Below are 16,289 nucleotides of genomic sequence, written 5' to 3' on the forward strand. Positions count from 1 at the left end.
CTGCATTTAATGAGAACGCACAATGAGTAATTTTGCTTCAATGTAAGTGCATAATATCAGTATGTATGTGTGTACCAGAAGCACATACATAATATCAGTATGTATGTGTGTACCAGAAGCACATATTGTCATCCATACTGTGATAACAGTGACTTTCTGTACTAGTCTGTGTATTGGTGTGACTGTATTCATAGGCTCACTAATGATGATCTCTGCTAATGGAAAGAAACAGCTACATCTCTGCTCTACTCTGTGCAATGGAGTCTCTGGGTTAAAGCACAGTTATGCGCGCTCCCGCTCTCCTCACAGGGGCGCGCTTCCCCTCGTTTCGCGGGGGCGCGCTCGTCCCCACCTCAGATGGGGGATCAGGAGGAGGAGGAGGTGGTGAAGACCAAATGCATCCTGTGTCCGCACCACCGGGGCTGGGAGCAGCCTGATGAGCGCCTCGGGCCGCTAGATGAGGGGGGCGGGTGAGTGCAGCCAGGATGAGGGGACACGGGGGAAGGACGGGGACCGGTGCACGGGCCTAAATAATACCTGTACGGGGAGGGAGAGGGGCACCGGCCACAGTGCCAGGTCCGGCCGCCATCACTATCCTCGTTTAACCTTATGCTTGCCAGAGGAGGCTGCAGTATATTGTGTGCATTGTCTCCTGGGAGACCGAGATTTCTGATGATGCAATATTGGAATATACATTAATTCTGCATTCACAATGCAAAGTGTATGCAGACCTTACATGATCTGGTTCCATGTGAGACAATGTTCACTGGAGCTTGCAAACTCCCATCACACTGATTTATTTTTGTATTTGTTGGTATTGCCGCCTGAACTATATTCCTCTTGTTTATTCTCATCTGCCATCTACCAAACACAGGCCAGTGCACACATTGTTGTCTCCTATAAGTGTCACCCATTTGGTTTGTTGCTGGTACCCCAGGGCAGGAGGAAGCCAGGGGAGTACAGGAGAGAGAATCATCATTAGGTAACTATGACACTGGGCCTGATTCAGCAAGGATCGCTATTGCGATTACGCATGAAGTTCAACTGCGATGATATGCTAATCCATTGCGATCACTATGCCGCCACAGCACTACTTAAGGACGCCCACTTTACCTTCCACACATCCGTGATGTTTAGCAAGACTGCGTAAACATCGGTACAATCGAGTACCATCGCAGCCTCACGCACACTGGCACAAGGTCAGACCTTACTCAGAAATTGCTAATTTCAGCGTATGCTATCAGGCCTCAGGCTGCATAGGGCATTGCAGTGGATAATTTATTCACGCCCCTACAACGGTGATCAAACACACTGGCATGCTTGCGTTTCGCTGACCACCCTCCCCCCCCCCTACCACGATCGGTATTTCCTGTTAATCGCTCTGCGATGGGTCTGCATGGTCACTGCGATCCATGCGCAGAACGCAACAATCGTCCGATTGCGTGCGTATTAGCAACTGCGCTCCAAGCTGAATTGGGGCCGATGTTCCTGCAGAAAATTGTCGTACTGTTACGTTGCTACATATTACAGCTGTATCTACACTTGTGATGTGGTCGTGCTTGGGGACGGCAAAATTAAACCGACCTAAGCCAAACATCTGTATCCTAATGTTTTCCATTACCTCATGCACTTTGGTGTAATCCAATGTTTTGACATTGCATTAAATCTGCTTACACATTACAGCTACACTTGTTCTTTGGGATCAGTCCTATTAGCCGCAAGTTAGCTTGCGGTGCAAGTAAGTGCAGCTAATTACCGCACATACGATACCTTCGGACTTGCCTGATTTTTGTTTGTATCCCCATAGGGTTGTGTATAAAATAACGTGAGTCCGGGGCAAGATTGGGCCGTGGGGAGGGGCGAGTTGCGGTGCCGTTTTCGTGCCATTTCAATGGCAACTTGTCCCCCCTCGCTCCTAATAGGATTGACATCTTTATATGTATATGTTCTATCTAAATTACTTTTTGTTTTTCATGACAGTGCAAACACATATAGGACACAGGCGTATTGATCAAAGTAATTTTGCAGGTGATACCGGCAAAACATATTGAAGTTATCTTCTGCAGTACTCCCATTTCTGTTTGCAATAGCAGCCCCCTAGGTTTCTACAGGGGGCTGCTATATTGTGAGATTTCTACTTCAGGGTCCATAGGGGGTCCACAGGGTTGACCTTGGGGGTATAGCTGGATCTGGATCCATGGGCACCACGCAGTTAAAGCTTTGCTGCTCCCAGGATGCACTTGGGTCCGTCCTCTATACCCCGCCCCGGCCACAGGCACCTCAGTTTTAGTTGGTGCCCGGCCGGAGTCGGGTCACCCTGCGCAGTGGGGCTGCATAAGCAGCCCCTAAGCTTTATTCTTTATTTAAAAAAAAAAAAAAAAAAACGAAGATTTTATTATTTTATTTTTACTGTCTTCAGAGCGGCAGCATCAGACTGTCCATCTGGACGTCTATGCTGCCGCTCCAACAGCCCCGCTGGCGCTGCGACGCCGGTACTGATCCGGGGATCGCAGCGGGACCCCGGAGTCAGTGCTAGCGTGGCTCCGGGACCACCCAAGGACTGCTGCCAGACTGAAGGGGCCAGGTAAGCCGCGTGCAGTGCTGAGATAATGCAGTCTTCATGCCGCCGGTCTCTGGGGACAGACCGGCGGCGCTAGTAGCGGCGGCGGGCTCCCCCTCTTCAGGAATACCCCGCGTGTCCGCTGGCCCCCGGGGTGTAAGTACCGGCGGGGAACCGGCTTCCCCGGGGGTTTAGTACTAGCAGGGGAGGCAGCCTTCCCTGGTTCAGCGCTCCTCCCCTCAGCCCAGCGCGCCTTCTCTCATGTGTGCTGGCGTCGCTGGGCTGTAATCTCCTGGCCACTCCTCCTCTGAGCTCTCCGGCGGCCATCTTCCTCAGGCAGCATCGCAGAGCTCCCAGGCAGGCTTCCAGTGGACCAGTCCCCCTGCGTACCTCTCCCCCTGCAAAGGACAGTGTTCGCAGCGCTATAGCCCTCCCAGACACTGAATCTGGGAGGTTGATTGTAGCGGAAGGTGCAGTGAGTATAACTTCTCTGCATGGTATGTGACTTTTGCTAGTGCTGCTGTCTGTGCTTATTTTCTACTTACTGTCAGCTTTTTACCTATCCCTTTCCTTCTCCTACGGCCCTCAGGTGCGTGGGGGAGGGGTGTTCTTTCTGTGTACCTCACTTATATAAATCTACGTATTTGTGAGGTCCGTCACATACTGCGGTGTGCTCCTCAGTACCAGTTTGTGGGCTGTTTGGGTTGCATACTTGGGAGTGCGTGGGTGTTATACGCCTTACCTCGTTTCGGTGAGACACTTTTTTTGCAAAAAAGTTTGTGTCATGTCTGATGAGGGGAATGAGCGCTCCGAGGCTCCTGTGTTGTTTTCCTGCTGACGCTGTTCGGCAGGGGTTGACGGGGCAGAATTGTCTGAGGACGGTCTGTGCGGGCGGTGCCAGTTGGTACCTGGACCCTCTAAACCCCCGGTGGCGCAGGATCCTCCGTGGGCAATGTTTACGCAAGTACTGGAGTCAATCGCGGACCAACTTGCGGTCCTGACTGCGGCCCCTTCTAGGGCGTTGCCCCAGCCTACCATGCCCCGTTCCCCGGGTGTGACTCGTCTGGTGCAGTCTCCTCCCGGGTCTCAGACTGTGGGTCCTTATGCGGGTTTGCCGGTATACGTGCAAACCCCCACGGTGCCGCAGCAGTCGATGGTACCTTTTCAGGGGTATCCTCAGGCAGTACCCCCGCCTTGGGTGGACGTCCTCTCCAGCTCTGTTCAGAGTCTGGCGGCTTCGTCTTCGGCTTTTCAACATATGTTGCACAGTGATTTGCCCCCACGGCTGTCCAAGCGTTCCGTTCCGGCTTCACCGGCGGCTCAGTTCACGGACACGGACGTGTCTTTGGATGACGGGGAGATCCATGAAGACTCTGACTCGGATGCCGGGGCCCAGGAGATGGAGGCTAAGTCTTCCATTAATGTGCCGGCATTGGTTAGGGCGGTGCGGGCCATCCTTCACATTGAGGAGGATGTGCCCGCCCCCAGGTCAAAATACCCAAATTTTAAAAAGGCCAAGGTAGCTTCGACGGTTTTTCCCCTGTCCGATCAATTGACGGATCATATGGCAGGGGCCTGGCAGTTGCCCAGCAAGAGGTTCCAACCGCATAAGCGGTTGGCTTCGAACTATCCGTTTCCGGAGGCTCATTGCAGGAAGTGGGAAACTCCTCCAGCGGTGGATTCCCACGTTACCCGCTTAATTAAAAGCGCTACGCTGCCTTTGCCGTCGATATCCTCCCTGAAGGATCCCACGGACAGGAAGGTGGAAACTTGTTTGAAGTCTATTTACTCTCTCTCGGGGGCGGTGGCCCGTCCGTCCATGGCCATCTCTTGGGTGGCTAAGGCCATCGAGAGCTGGGCCAATTCTTTGGAGGATACCTTTCCGGAAGATGCTCCGGAGATCCAGAGAGCGTTGATAGGTCAAATGAGGGATGCGGCTTCCTACATTGGGGAGGCATCGTTAGACGCAAGCCTGCTAACCTCTCGGGTGTCGGCTGCAGCTGTGTCGGCGCGTCGGTCTTTGTGGCTGAGGTCTTGGAGAGCTGACGCTGACTCCAAAAAGGGACTGGAGGCCTTACCTTTTAATGGGGAGTTGCTTTTTGGTCCAGACTTGGACAAAATTGTGGACACTCTGGCTAAGTCTAAATCAGCCTTCCTCCCTTCGGCTTCTGCTCCTACCAAGGTACGGAGCTCTGCTTTTCGGTCCTTTCGGGTTCAGGGCAAGGCAAAAGGTCAGTCCTTCCCGAGGCAGTCGACGACCAAGGCCGCTTCTAAGCCCAAGAAGCAGCCCTGGAGTGCCAGGCGCCCTTCTTCCAAGCAGGAAGATAAACCTTCTGCCTGATGGGACGGGCCTCCCTCTGGTGGACCCCAGAGTGGGAGGCCGACTTCTTCTATTTGCCCAGTGCTGGCACAATACCACCACGGATGCCTGGGTTCGAGAAGTGGTCTCCCAGGGGTACGCCCTGTCTTTTCGGCACAGACCGCCCCACCAGTTTTTCTGCACGAGTCCTTCTCAGGATACGACGAAGTCTTTACAGATTCAGGAAGCCACAGAGTCCTTGCTGACAGCAGGGGTCATTGTTCCCGTTCCTCAATTACAACGAGGGACGGGGTTCTATTCTTCTCTGTTTCTGGTGCGGAAACCCAATGGTTCTCATCGCCCTATCCTCAACTTGAAGTCTCTGAACAAATTCCTCAGAGTTCCCAAGTTCAGGATGGAAACGTTACGTTCCATCATTCTGGCGATGGAACCGGGGGATTACATGGTGTCCCTGGATATCCAGGACGCCTACCTCCATGTTCCGATAGCATCTTCGCACCACCGGTATCTGAGGTTCGCTATCCTTCAACACCATTACCAGTTCCGGGCGCTACCCTTTGGTCTCTCCACGGCACCGAGGGTGTTCACGAAGATTATGGCGGTCATGGCCGCACATCTTCGGAACCAGAATGTACGGCTACTACCGTATCTGGACGACCTCCTGTTGCTGGCGAGTTCCCCGGAGGTACTGCTTCATCATCTCCACTTGACGGTCGCTTGCCTGCAAGCGCACGGGTGGCTGATAAATTGGAAAAAGTCCTCCCTGATTCCATCTCAGCGGATGGTTCATTTGGGAGCCCTGCTGGATTCTCGGCAGCAAAGGATCTTCCTGACTCCGGAGAAGGTCTCCTCCCTGCAGCTGAGGATACACAGTTGCCTGAGCAGTTGCCGCCTGTCGGTCCATTCGGCTATGAGGGTTTTGGGCTCCATGGTGTCAACATTCGACATGGTGGAATTTGCCCAGTTCCATTCCCGGCCTCTGCAGGGGCTGATTCTATCGGAATGGAACGGGTTACCTCACCGGATCCGCTCTCAGTTGCTGGTGTTGTCCCCGGAGGTTCGGCAGTCTTTGGCTTGGTGGCTTCAGACAGCTCATCTGATCGAGGGGCGTCCCTTTTGGATCCCAGACTGGGTCCTGCTCACGACGGATGCCAGTCTTCGGGGTTGGGGGGCAGTGACCGGCTCGTTGTCACTTCAGGGTCGTTGGTCTGCGGAAGAAGCTCTTCTTCCCATCAACATTCTGGAACTGCGGGCGGTTTATCGGGCCCTGCAGTCGTCCGGTCCCGCTCTTTACGGACGGCCGGTTCAGGTGCAGTCCGACAACGCCACCACGGTGGCGTATATCAACCACCAAGGAGGAACTCGAAGTCGGGCAGCGATGTCGGAGGTGTCTCGCATCCTTGCTTGGGCGGAGTGTCACATTCCAGCGATCTCGGCAGTCTTCATTCCCGGAGTCCTCAATTGGGAGGCGGACTTCCTCAGCCGTCACGACGTGCATCCCGGGGAATGGTCGCTTCACCCAGAGGTGTTTCAGCTACTCGTGGACAGGTGGGGGCTGCCGGAGCTGGACTTGATGGCCTCCCGTCACAATCACAAGTTGCCCGTTTACGTGTCAAGGACAAGAGACGCAGGCGCCAGTCTGGTAGACGCGCTGTCGGTGAAATGGACGTTTCACCTGGCGTATCTGTTTCCTCCGATATCCTTACTTCCTCGGGTTCTGCGGAAATTCAAGCAGGACGGCGGCACGCTCGTGCTGGTTGCTCCGGCGTGGCCCAGACGTCCTTGGTACTCCGATCTGAGGTGTCTCTCCATCGACGCTCCGTACCTTCTTCCTCAGCGTCGGGACCTGTTGTCTCAAGGGCCCTGCCTTTACCCGGATCTGGGTCGGCTGTCTTTGACGGCGTGGCTCTTGAGACAGCCGTTTTGAGGTCTAGGGGTTTCTCCAGTTCAGTCATTGGTACCATGCTTAGGGCACGCAAGCCTGCCTCCGCACGGATTTACCACAGGGTGTGGCGCACTTACTTTCAGTGGTGTGAATCCAGAAACTATGATCCTCAGGTGTTCCGGGTTTCCAGAATCTTGGAGTTCCTTCAATCAGGTTTGGACCTCGGCTTACGCCTGGCCTCTCTGAAGGTTCATGTGTCTGCTTTGTCCGTGTGGTTTCAGCGACGGATTGCTACACTACCGGATGTTCACACCTTTTTCCAGGGTGTTCTCCGGATACAGCCTCCCTTCGTGCCTCCTGTGGCTCCTTGGGACTTGGCGGTGGTGCTACGGGTCTTGCAGGGTCATCTTTTTGAGCCTCTTGAGGCGGTGGACCTCAAGTGGCTGACGTTCAAGACCGTTTTTCTCCTAGCAATTGCTTCTGCCAGGAGGGTGTCAGAGTTGGGGGCGCTTTCCTGTCGCCCTCCTTTTCTGATTTTTCATCAGGACAGAGCGGTGCTCCGCACTCGTCCTGAGTTTTTGCCCAAAGTGGTCTCGAAGTTCCACATTAATCAGGAACTTGTTGTGCCAGCTTTTCAGTCGCCTGATCTTTCAGCTGGTGAGGCTTCCTTAGATGTTGTCCGGGCACTTAGAATCTATGTGGATCGGACTGCTTCGGTTAGGAAGTCGGATTCTTTGTTTGTCCTCTTCGGTTTTCACAAGAGGGGTTGGCCTGCCAACAAGCAAACGTTAGCCCGTTGGCTTCGTTCCGTTATTTGTGAGGCTTATGCACAGGAGGGTTTACCTGTGCCAGCCTCTGTTAAGGCTCATTCCTCTCGTTCTGTGGGTCCCTCTTGGGCTGCTAGACGTGGCGCCTCCGCTGTTCAGCTGTGTAAGGCGGCCACTTGGTCTTTAATTCAAAAGTTTTTGAGGTTCTATGCGTTTGACACCCTCGCCTCTCAGGATGCATCCTTCGGGCGCCGGGTACTCCTTTCAGCACAGGAGCGTCCCCGCCCTTAGTTGAACTGCTTTGGGACATCCCCAAGGTCAACCCTGTGGAGCCCCTATGGACCCTGAAGTAGAAAACAAGAGATATGGTAAGAACTTACCTTTGTTATCTCTGTTTCTACGAAGTCCATAGGGTCCACAGGGCGCCCGCCCTGACGCACCTGGCTTCAAATGGGCTGTGTGGCTGGTCACCGGTTTTCCGTCTCCCATTTCTGTGAGTATGGTTTCTTGTGTGTTCCAGTCTTCCTTCTCTCTGTTTAGTCTCCTCCTCCGGCCTTAGCTGCTTACCAACTGAGGTGCCTGTGGCCGGGGCGGGGTATAGAGGAGGACGGACCCAAGCAGCAAAGCTTTTAACTGCGTGGTGCCCATGGATCCAGATCCAGCTATACCCCCAAGGTCAACCCTGTGGACCCTATGGACTTCGTAGAAACAGAGATAACAAAGGTAAGTTCTTACCATATCTCTTGTTTTACCAAGCTCTCCAACGCTCTCCCACTGACACATGGGTAACCTGATGGCTGCGAATGCTCATTATACAGGCCGGGTCCAAACCCAGAAGCAAAGTGATAGTTTAAAGTGGGTACACACTGAGACGACCGGCAATCATGCCGATATCGCATGGTTGACGGTTCACACTACAGTGATCAATGAACGACGGAACGATCACTTGTTCCGTCCTTCATTAAACTACATTAAGTCGCATGCAATATCGTCAGGTTTAATGTGCAGCACATCAAACCTGACCACGTTGCTAGCGACCGTGGGCACCCGCATAGCGAGCTTACACACTGAGCGATGTAGGCGAGTTGTCGTTACGAAATGGCAAATCGGACCAACATTGCTCCAGTGTGTACAACATCTTACACTTTGTTTCCGGGTTTGGACCCATGAGGAGGAGGGGTGGAATGAATGGGAAGTACAGGATGTGTGTAGACAAAACTGTAGTGGGCACGTGCTTACTCTTGGAGACAACAGGCAGCTCATGGCCCAACCCACAAAGATCCCAGCCCGTAATTATTAGATTTGGGACCGGAGCACAAGCCTGTGGCACCCCAGCAAGGTGCACAAGTTTGTAAAATATTTTTTTGCTTTAAATTTGATTATTTTTGTAGTTATCTCTCACTTAATGCATTTGACATCGGCTGCGAAGGAGAGAGGACTGTAGAACACTGGTCCCTCTTTAAAATGTCCTGTCGTCTTCTCATAGTTTTCTTCATTAAAGTGCACGTGTTGAATGAACGCAATAGATAATCCCTTTTTTGGTGGCTGAAAGCAGCCTGTCCGTTCTTTAGGAACGAGTGTAAACTTTGTGGCTCAGTTATGTCAGTTGTTCCTGTTGAATTGATAGTTCTGCATTACTATTATTACTAACCTTTATATACAGTTACAGTAACAACATGCTTGTCTACTTTTTGGACCCCCCCCCTTCCCCAGGATGACCTTTGCGTAATTATGCAAGTCGCGCAGTAAGACCATGATGCTGTGATTTGCATAATCAGGCCCCATCCACTGGCATGTAATTAGAAGAACCGCATCCCTGTACAGCTGAGATAGGGCCTTATTGTGCTAATTATATAACCAAAGGCCTGCCCACTTCACACAAAAAGAGCTGGATCCACGAGGGTGGCCTGCTCTCCAGGGAGTCCGGGAGGACACCTAAATATTTGTGAACCTCCTAGACATACTGGGAGTGAAGGCAAGTAATATATTAGACGCAAAACAGTATTTGTCCCATTGGAGCTTGCAATCCCATCTTTATATCACACACTAGGGCCTCGTTTTTTCGTGATATCAATGAGACGGGATATGTTTAGGAAGCCGGCGGCAGCAATCCCGACCGCCAGCTTCCCGAATTCTCTATCCCGTCTAGGGTTAAATGACAGGCGTCTAAAATCTAGACGCCTGTCATTTTCCCGACGCTGTGAGACAGGGGGGAGGGTTAGGTTTAGGGAACGGGGGGGTGGAATTAGGGTTAGGCACCCCCCCGGGAGGGTTATGCTAGGGGGAGGGAGGGTTAGGCACCCCCGGGGGGACTTTGGTTTAGGCAGCGGGGAAGGGGGGGTTAAGGTTAGGCACTTAGAGGGGGGAGGTTAGGGTTAGGCACTTGGGGGGGAGGTTAGGGTTAGGCACCCCTAAGGAGGGTTAGGGGGGTTGGTTAGGTTAGGTTATACTTACCTTAGGGACGATCTGGATTTCCAGCGCTGTCAGGCTTCCGCTGCCGGGCTCTGCTGTTTTGTCGGGCTGCCGCAGCCGGGAATCGGACTGCCGGTCATGCTGCAGCCGGGATCCCATACCGAATGCCAGTGAGACACTGTGGAGACAGCTGCATTGTTACTGCACAACGTATCTGTCCCCACAGTATCTCATTGATGTCACGAGACCGTGGAGAACTAATAAGCGTTCAGGACCTGATACTGAGTTGAACGCAATGGAGCGCTTTTTTATCTCCTGTGCATGTGTCTGTGTCACTCTGCACATGAATCCACATAGCGTGCGCACAGTTGGAGTTCTAATTGAGGCGGACAATCTCAGAAATGCCTGGAAAATGTGGTTGTTCCTGGGTGTCGACAGGGAAGAGACTAAGCGCACGGAGATGATGCGATCGATGATTGCGTCTAAAGACGCACCAGCCGGTATTTTAGCGCATGCAGACTCTGACAGTGGGCGTCTCAGTCCTTGCATGTTCTGATGCAAGGATGTACACCAGGAAGCAGAGACGGACAGCTCGGAATGAGCCCCTTAATCCTCTGATATTTTGCCCACAGACGAGTGCACTTTGTGTACTGACTACTGTTTAGATTTATATATTTTTAAAACAGCGGTTTATTCTCTGGAAGCAGTGGTCCAAACAAAACAATTTTGCACTTTTTATTATTTTTAATTCAACCAAAAATATATTACAGCGATAAAGGGCTAGATTTACTAAGCGGGGGCTTTTGCCAAGTTTTCTCCCCAAAATGTGAAATCGCAACGTTATTAAATGCAAAATATGCCTGGTTTTGCATTTAATATTCATGCTGTTTTTAATTTTGGGGACAAAGCTACTAAGAATCGTCAGCTTACAAAAGCCGCCAGTTAGTAAGTACAGCCCAAAGTGACTTGTCATCTAAAAGTTCTTGTAGCTTAAGCATTTGACTCTGTAGACCTCTGTGTAGTCACTAATACTAAATGTGCCAATATGCTCTGACTCACAGACCAGTCACCTGAATGCCTGGTGTACGGTGTCAGTGTTTGAGGTTGCTAGGTTTTCAGTTTACAATTACTAGGGGAACGCAATGTCAGAAACAAAAGATTCTGAAACTTGAAGACAAATTTTGTCCATGCAGCGAAAGGGGGAAAGTTGTTGTTTTTATTTTGGTTAAGAGCTTTCAAGGACTTACAAGACAATACTTGAAAAGAACATCTTTTAATGTATGTACTAAGATATTGTGCCTAAACGCCAGGTATGTTTGAATGTATATAAATTTAATTTTGTACTACACTTAACTTATTTGCATCAGTTATAGGTCTATTTTTTATTTTTATAATGTGACTTCCCAATTTTGAACAGTCTTTTTTTTTCTTTTATTTGAACGATGAGTGTTTTGATTTTAATCCTGTTTCTTTTTTGGCAGGAAATCCAAAACGTGTGATGCAAATGAGAGAAGGAAGTCTTTTTGTTTGCCCGGTAAATACGGAGTCAACTCATGTGTTTATAGATCTCGCATATTCCCAGAAGATGTAACGTTCCCCCAGCTAGGGATTTCCTTACCTGTTTCATCTGTCTGCATTTGTCATGTTAGCTTGTTTTGGAGAAGTCGTCAGAATGAAAATAACATCATCCGTTTTAGCACGTTACCTCTGGTGTTTTATATGTATTTTGATTTAGTTTTTGTTGTTGTTGGCATATTTGTGTGTTGTTTTTTTTTTTTTTTCTTTTACCATGCATTTATTATATTGCATTTTAAAACTGTTATTGTTTAACTTTTCTATTACGTTCATTCCCTTGTCTTATTATGTTTCTGCTACTGTTTAGAGATCATCATTTCACTGCATAAAAAATGAAATCGTACTCAGAACTGTGATTAAGAAGAATGGGTCCTGATGTCCCTTTACTAAACGATTACAAGCAGGAATTTTTTTGGAAACGCTTTCCCCAAACCATTCTTGGTGGCCCCCGATTCAAATTGGGTTACAGCGCCCCTCCTTACATATACATCAATCAAGTCATCTTATTTCTGACGCCATGGGTCTTAGGGGGTGTGGGCACGGTGCTGAGCGAAGTAAAAATCTTAGAAGACTACTACGCAGTTACGGTCTCTGGAGGACTAATGCTCATTGCTTCCTTGATCATTCAACTTTTAAATCTATATGCCCGGAGGAAAACCTCTACTGTAGAAAGGCTGCAGAACCAAAACGCCCTCACAGATGAAGATGATTTTGACTTTTCAGGCTGCCTGGGCTCAGAAACTGTGAAGTTTATAATACCGGGCAAGAAGTTTATAGCCAACACAATATTTCATTCCATCCTTGCTGGAATTTTGTGTGGTCTAGGAACATGGTACTTGTTACCATACAGAATAGACTTGCTGTATGGCAACATAGGAGGAACCGTTATGATCTTCATATTCGGTTGGGTAACCATCTGTATAGGTGAATATTCTTTAGTTGTCAACTCGGCCACGGAGACTGCCACCTTCCATGCCCAAGACACATATGAAATTACAGCTCTTCTGCGGCCCATCTATATATTTGTTTTTATTGCCGTTGACGTTGCCCACAGGTAATCTTTACTTATTTGTGTGTGTTTTAATTTGATGTTCTGTTTCTTTACCTGTACTTTATACAGTAGGTTGCACTGAAGAATTATAAAGGTCTCAGGGGCCACATATGCTTTTTAAATCCTTTTATTTTGTGTGAATTAAACAACATTGGTGGCATATCTCGTACGGCTTTGTTTACCTAGTCCAGTTCAGGTGTTCTTCTTTCCTGCTCCCAGTAGATTGAACTGTTTTATGATGTCGCATACCTCCCAACATGACCCTCTCCAGGAGGGACACAATGCTCTGGTCCTGGACTTCCCTGGTAATGTATGATTGGTGGAGGCTCCAGAGGTGGGGCTGCAGCACAGTCCAAAATTCAAATAGGGGAGTCACACCAACTGCCAGTGAGTCCCAGCCAGTGATGTTTGGCAGTGTGTGAAATGACAGTTGGTGTGTCTCCCCTACTTGAATTTTGAACTGTGCTGCAGCCCCGCCTCTTACCAGGGAAGTCCAGGACCAGAGCATTGTGTCCCTCCTGGAGAGGGTCATGTTGGGAGGTATGATGTCATACTTAACAGGGCCCAAATGCCTGAAAGAAACCGAAAGACAACCTTGGTGTATCCTTAAACATATACCATTTTATGAGACCACTCCAATTTGTAGGACAATGGAAAAATAGGTTGTGATGTTTTTATTATAAAATGATAATTGAATGTTTCACGCTATATAATATAACTGGTATGATAAGTTTTTATTAATTTTATTTTTTTGTGTGGTCGACCACGTTACTTGACAGATGTAAAGCCGGTACTACAACAGAAAGTCAAAATGAGACATGCCTATGAAAGGATGAATGGGGAATATATATGTACTACAAAATTGACCGTTGCTGACTTGGGCTCCCATGATAGATGTATATTATTTGGTCACGGCTAAGATGATCAGAATTAATAATGTCAAATATCTGCTGAAACATAGCTTGCTGCTAGCACGGCAAATGATTTATTTTGTATAAACCAGAGGGGTTTTACTTATTAAAATAATATTTTTTCAAAAACATTTAGAGGGCAATACAATTAACAGCGATGGTAGCGATATTCTATCGAAATGGCGTGGAAATGCTTAACGTCCGCTCATGGCAGTCACAAGATCGCTCATTATTTGGGTTTCCCCATCAGTACACTCTAATAAATTAACATTACCAGCTGTCACTTGCTCACACTGAAGATGGCTGAACCAATCTGCGCAAGAGTGCAGTCTCCATTAAATTGCTTGTTCTTAATTATTGATGTACATAGCACTAAATAGCTTTCATATAGGATCAGACAATGTGACGTAGAGCGTACACTGTCATGTGACCGGTAGATGAAGTCAGGCAACTTTCAACCCTGGGAGCAAACGGAAATGACTATCCCGAAGGAAACCCTTTAATGACCTTTTATAGACGTTTTTTCTGCTACTAATGATGATGTTTCTATTGCTTGTGTCTTCAGTTGGGTGCAAACATTGTTAATGAAATATCTGTGATGCTTTGTGCGTCACCTGTAACACAGTCTCCTAATGTATGGCTTTAAATATACCTATCATTGCTTCAGACAATCCAGGGCATCGGCCCCTGCTTAAATGCAAATCAAAAGAAGTAAAGTATTTGTAAATAGTAAAATATTGACACAAGCACAATATTACAGATCTCAGGTGGTAAATGGAGCTCTTTGCTGTTAGAGGATACTTGATAAATATATATTTACACAAGTGTGTACTTGGTGAACATTTGTAAATACAAGACATAAGGGAGAACTTGGTGAGATAGTTTGAGAAATCCTGCCCTAGGGAGTGATAAAAGCCATCTGCAAGGCCTCTAGTAACAGCCATGTCCGTTTTAGCGTATCACGTAGCTCGTACATGTATGTAGAACTCCCCCACTCCTTGAAAAAAACCAAAACACATGGCATTGCAAAAACATTTTGTCGCAAGGGCCTCTATCCTTGCCATTTTCCATGTTTTTGCATTTTATAAAGAATAATTTAGGGAAACATATAAAAGTATCATGAATATCTATTTGTTTTTGTTTTTTGTCCAAAAATAAACTTTTCTAAATTGTTACTTAATATATTAGATACACTACTGTGTTTTATGTGGGGATGGCTCATATATCAACTTGAATTTGCTTCCAGTGCAGTCTCACATGTATGTATAAAAATAATATATATTTATTCCAACAACCACTAGCTAGGATAGCCTAAGGATGAGTGATAGACACTATCGCTTACCATTACATTTATCTGCGAACTATTTTATTCCCCCCCTCCCTTGCCTCATTTTATTCTAGGGTTAATATGTACCTGGTATGTGTACAATTAGATTCTAGTTATACACATAACCGATACATTTGAAGCACATGATAAAATATGAGGTACTAATCACCTGAGACGCAGGTGAATGAGGCTAGGGAAAGAGGAACAAGCCAGTGTCCCACTGAAGATAATCTTCATATTGTTTTTGATTGTGGGTATATGTCTTCCATTGTTCATTCTTGCACCAGTCACAACCCGTACAGTTCCTCTTTCCTGCCTGGGGTGTTGCTCTATGCTCTGTTGCTTCTAGCACACTCTAGTTTGTAGCTCAGCAAGTTGGTTGCATCAGTTTAGCGTGCTAGAAGCACTAGAGCAGAGAGCGACACCTTAGGAAAGAGGAACTGCACGGGTTGTGACAGGTGCATGGTGCTAGAATGAACACATCTGTATTAGTCTAATAAATCCATTTGACTTGTATTGATATTTATTAATCAGGTGGGCCGGTCCTACTTACAGTAGTATCCAAGCTCCTGTATGAGTGCTCCTGTGTAGAAGGTACATGCATAAGACGCACACACTTTATGTAAGTGAAAATTACTTTTGGAATCTATTCTACTTTGCTTTAAATATACATCTCTTTCTGTGTAGGTTTGTCACGGCCATGCCGGCTTTACTTTGGGCCAACAAAGTCTTGCATGTGGTATTTCTGTTTCTGCCTTTGCTGTGGGCTTTGGGCATCTTACCACCTCTTGATGCACTAGTGCTTTGGGGAATGGAGCAGACGCTGGAGTTTGTCTTGGGTGGATCACCAATGTCCAGTAATTTACGGTATACTCTTTGCAATTATCTTTTTATCAGTATATTTATGCTATTTAAAGCTGATAGTAAGTATATTACCTAGGAGCCATATAACTTGTATCAGTTTTAAAACTAAAACTTAAATGGGTTGTTGCTTATGTTTAGTTAGCATCCCCCTGTCTCTTTGTGGCACTTTGCCATCACCTGAGTTTTCCACAACCGCATAGAACTATGCGGGAGATTCAGCGTGCTAGGCACGGTATGCAGTTTATATGGCATCAAAGTGCAACATAGGGTCCCTAACTAAATAAAGGGGTTTGTCCAAAACTGTGCAACCCCTTTAGTGGTCATTTGGAAAGTTGTACTGGGATGATCACACCAGTACAGGGAAGATGGAAGCCTGCCCATTAGAAGGATAAAGGCTTGCTTTAGATTGCTGTATTACATAACTTAGCACAAGTAATGCCATTTTAAGTGTGTGATTTTGAGTTGTCCTACCTATGTAATTCTTGTTTCTTTATGTTCACGAAATACAGAGTCGGGCAGCTAGACACACACATTTAGGGGGTTACTGGTATTGGACAAGATCTGGTCTTGTTGGCTTATTGTCAGCCTCATGATCAATTTGGGAGGCTTCATCCAGT

General features: G+C 48.0%; 1 protein-coding gene across 3 annotated transcripts in view; it reads left to right on the forward strand.

Annotated features, from left to right (window-relative positions):
• The first annotated feature begins 320 nt into the window (after positions 1-320).
• Positions 321-16,289, forward strand: part of PCNX4 (pecanex 4) — an 81,378-nt gene continuing 65,409 nt past the window's right edge. The window contains exons 1-4 of one of the 3 annotated variants that reach the window (XM_088473723.1): positions 321-470; positions 11,426-11,478; positions 11,827-12,573; positions 15,496-15,675. In XM_088473723.1, coding sequence (XP_088329849.1) covers positions 11,885-12,573; positions 15,496-15,675 — 869 coding nt within the window. In that variant the 5' untranslated portion in view covers positions 321-470; positions 11,426-11,478; positions 11,827-11,884. Of the gene's footprint in view, positions 471-778; positions 983-11,214; positions 11,255-11,425; positions 11,479-11,826; positions 12,574-15,495; positions 15,676-16,289 lie in introns of those variants that run through there. The other 2 variants (XM_088473725.1, XM_088473724.1) reach the window with 2 other exon arrangements.

The sequence above is a fragment of the Taudactylus pleione genome, unplaced genomic scaffold (genome assembly GCF_031769625.1).
Source record: "Taudactylus pleione unplaced genomic scaffold, aTauple2 ptg000139l, whole genome shotgun sequence".
In the NCBI taxonomy this organism is placed as follows: Eukaryota; Metazoa; Chordata; class Amphibia; order Anura; family Myobatrachidae; genus Taudactylus; species Taudactylus pleione.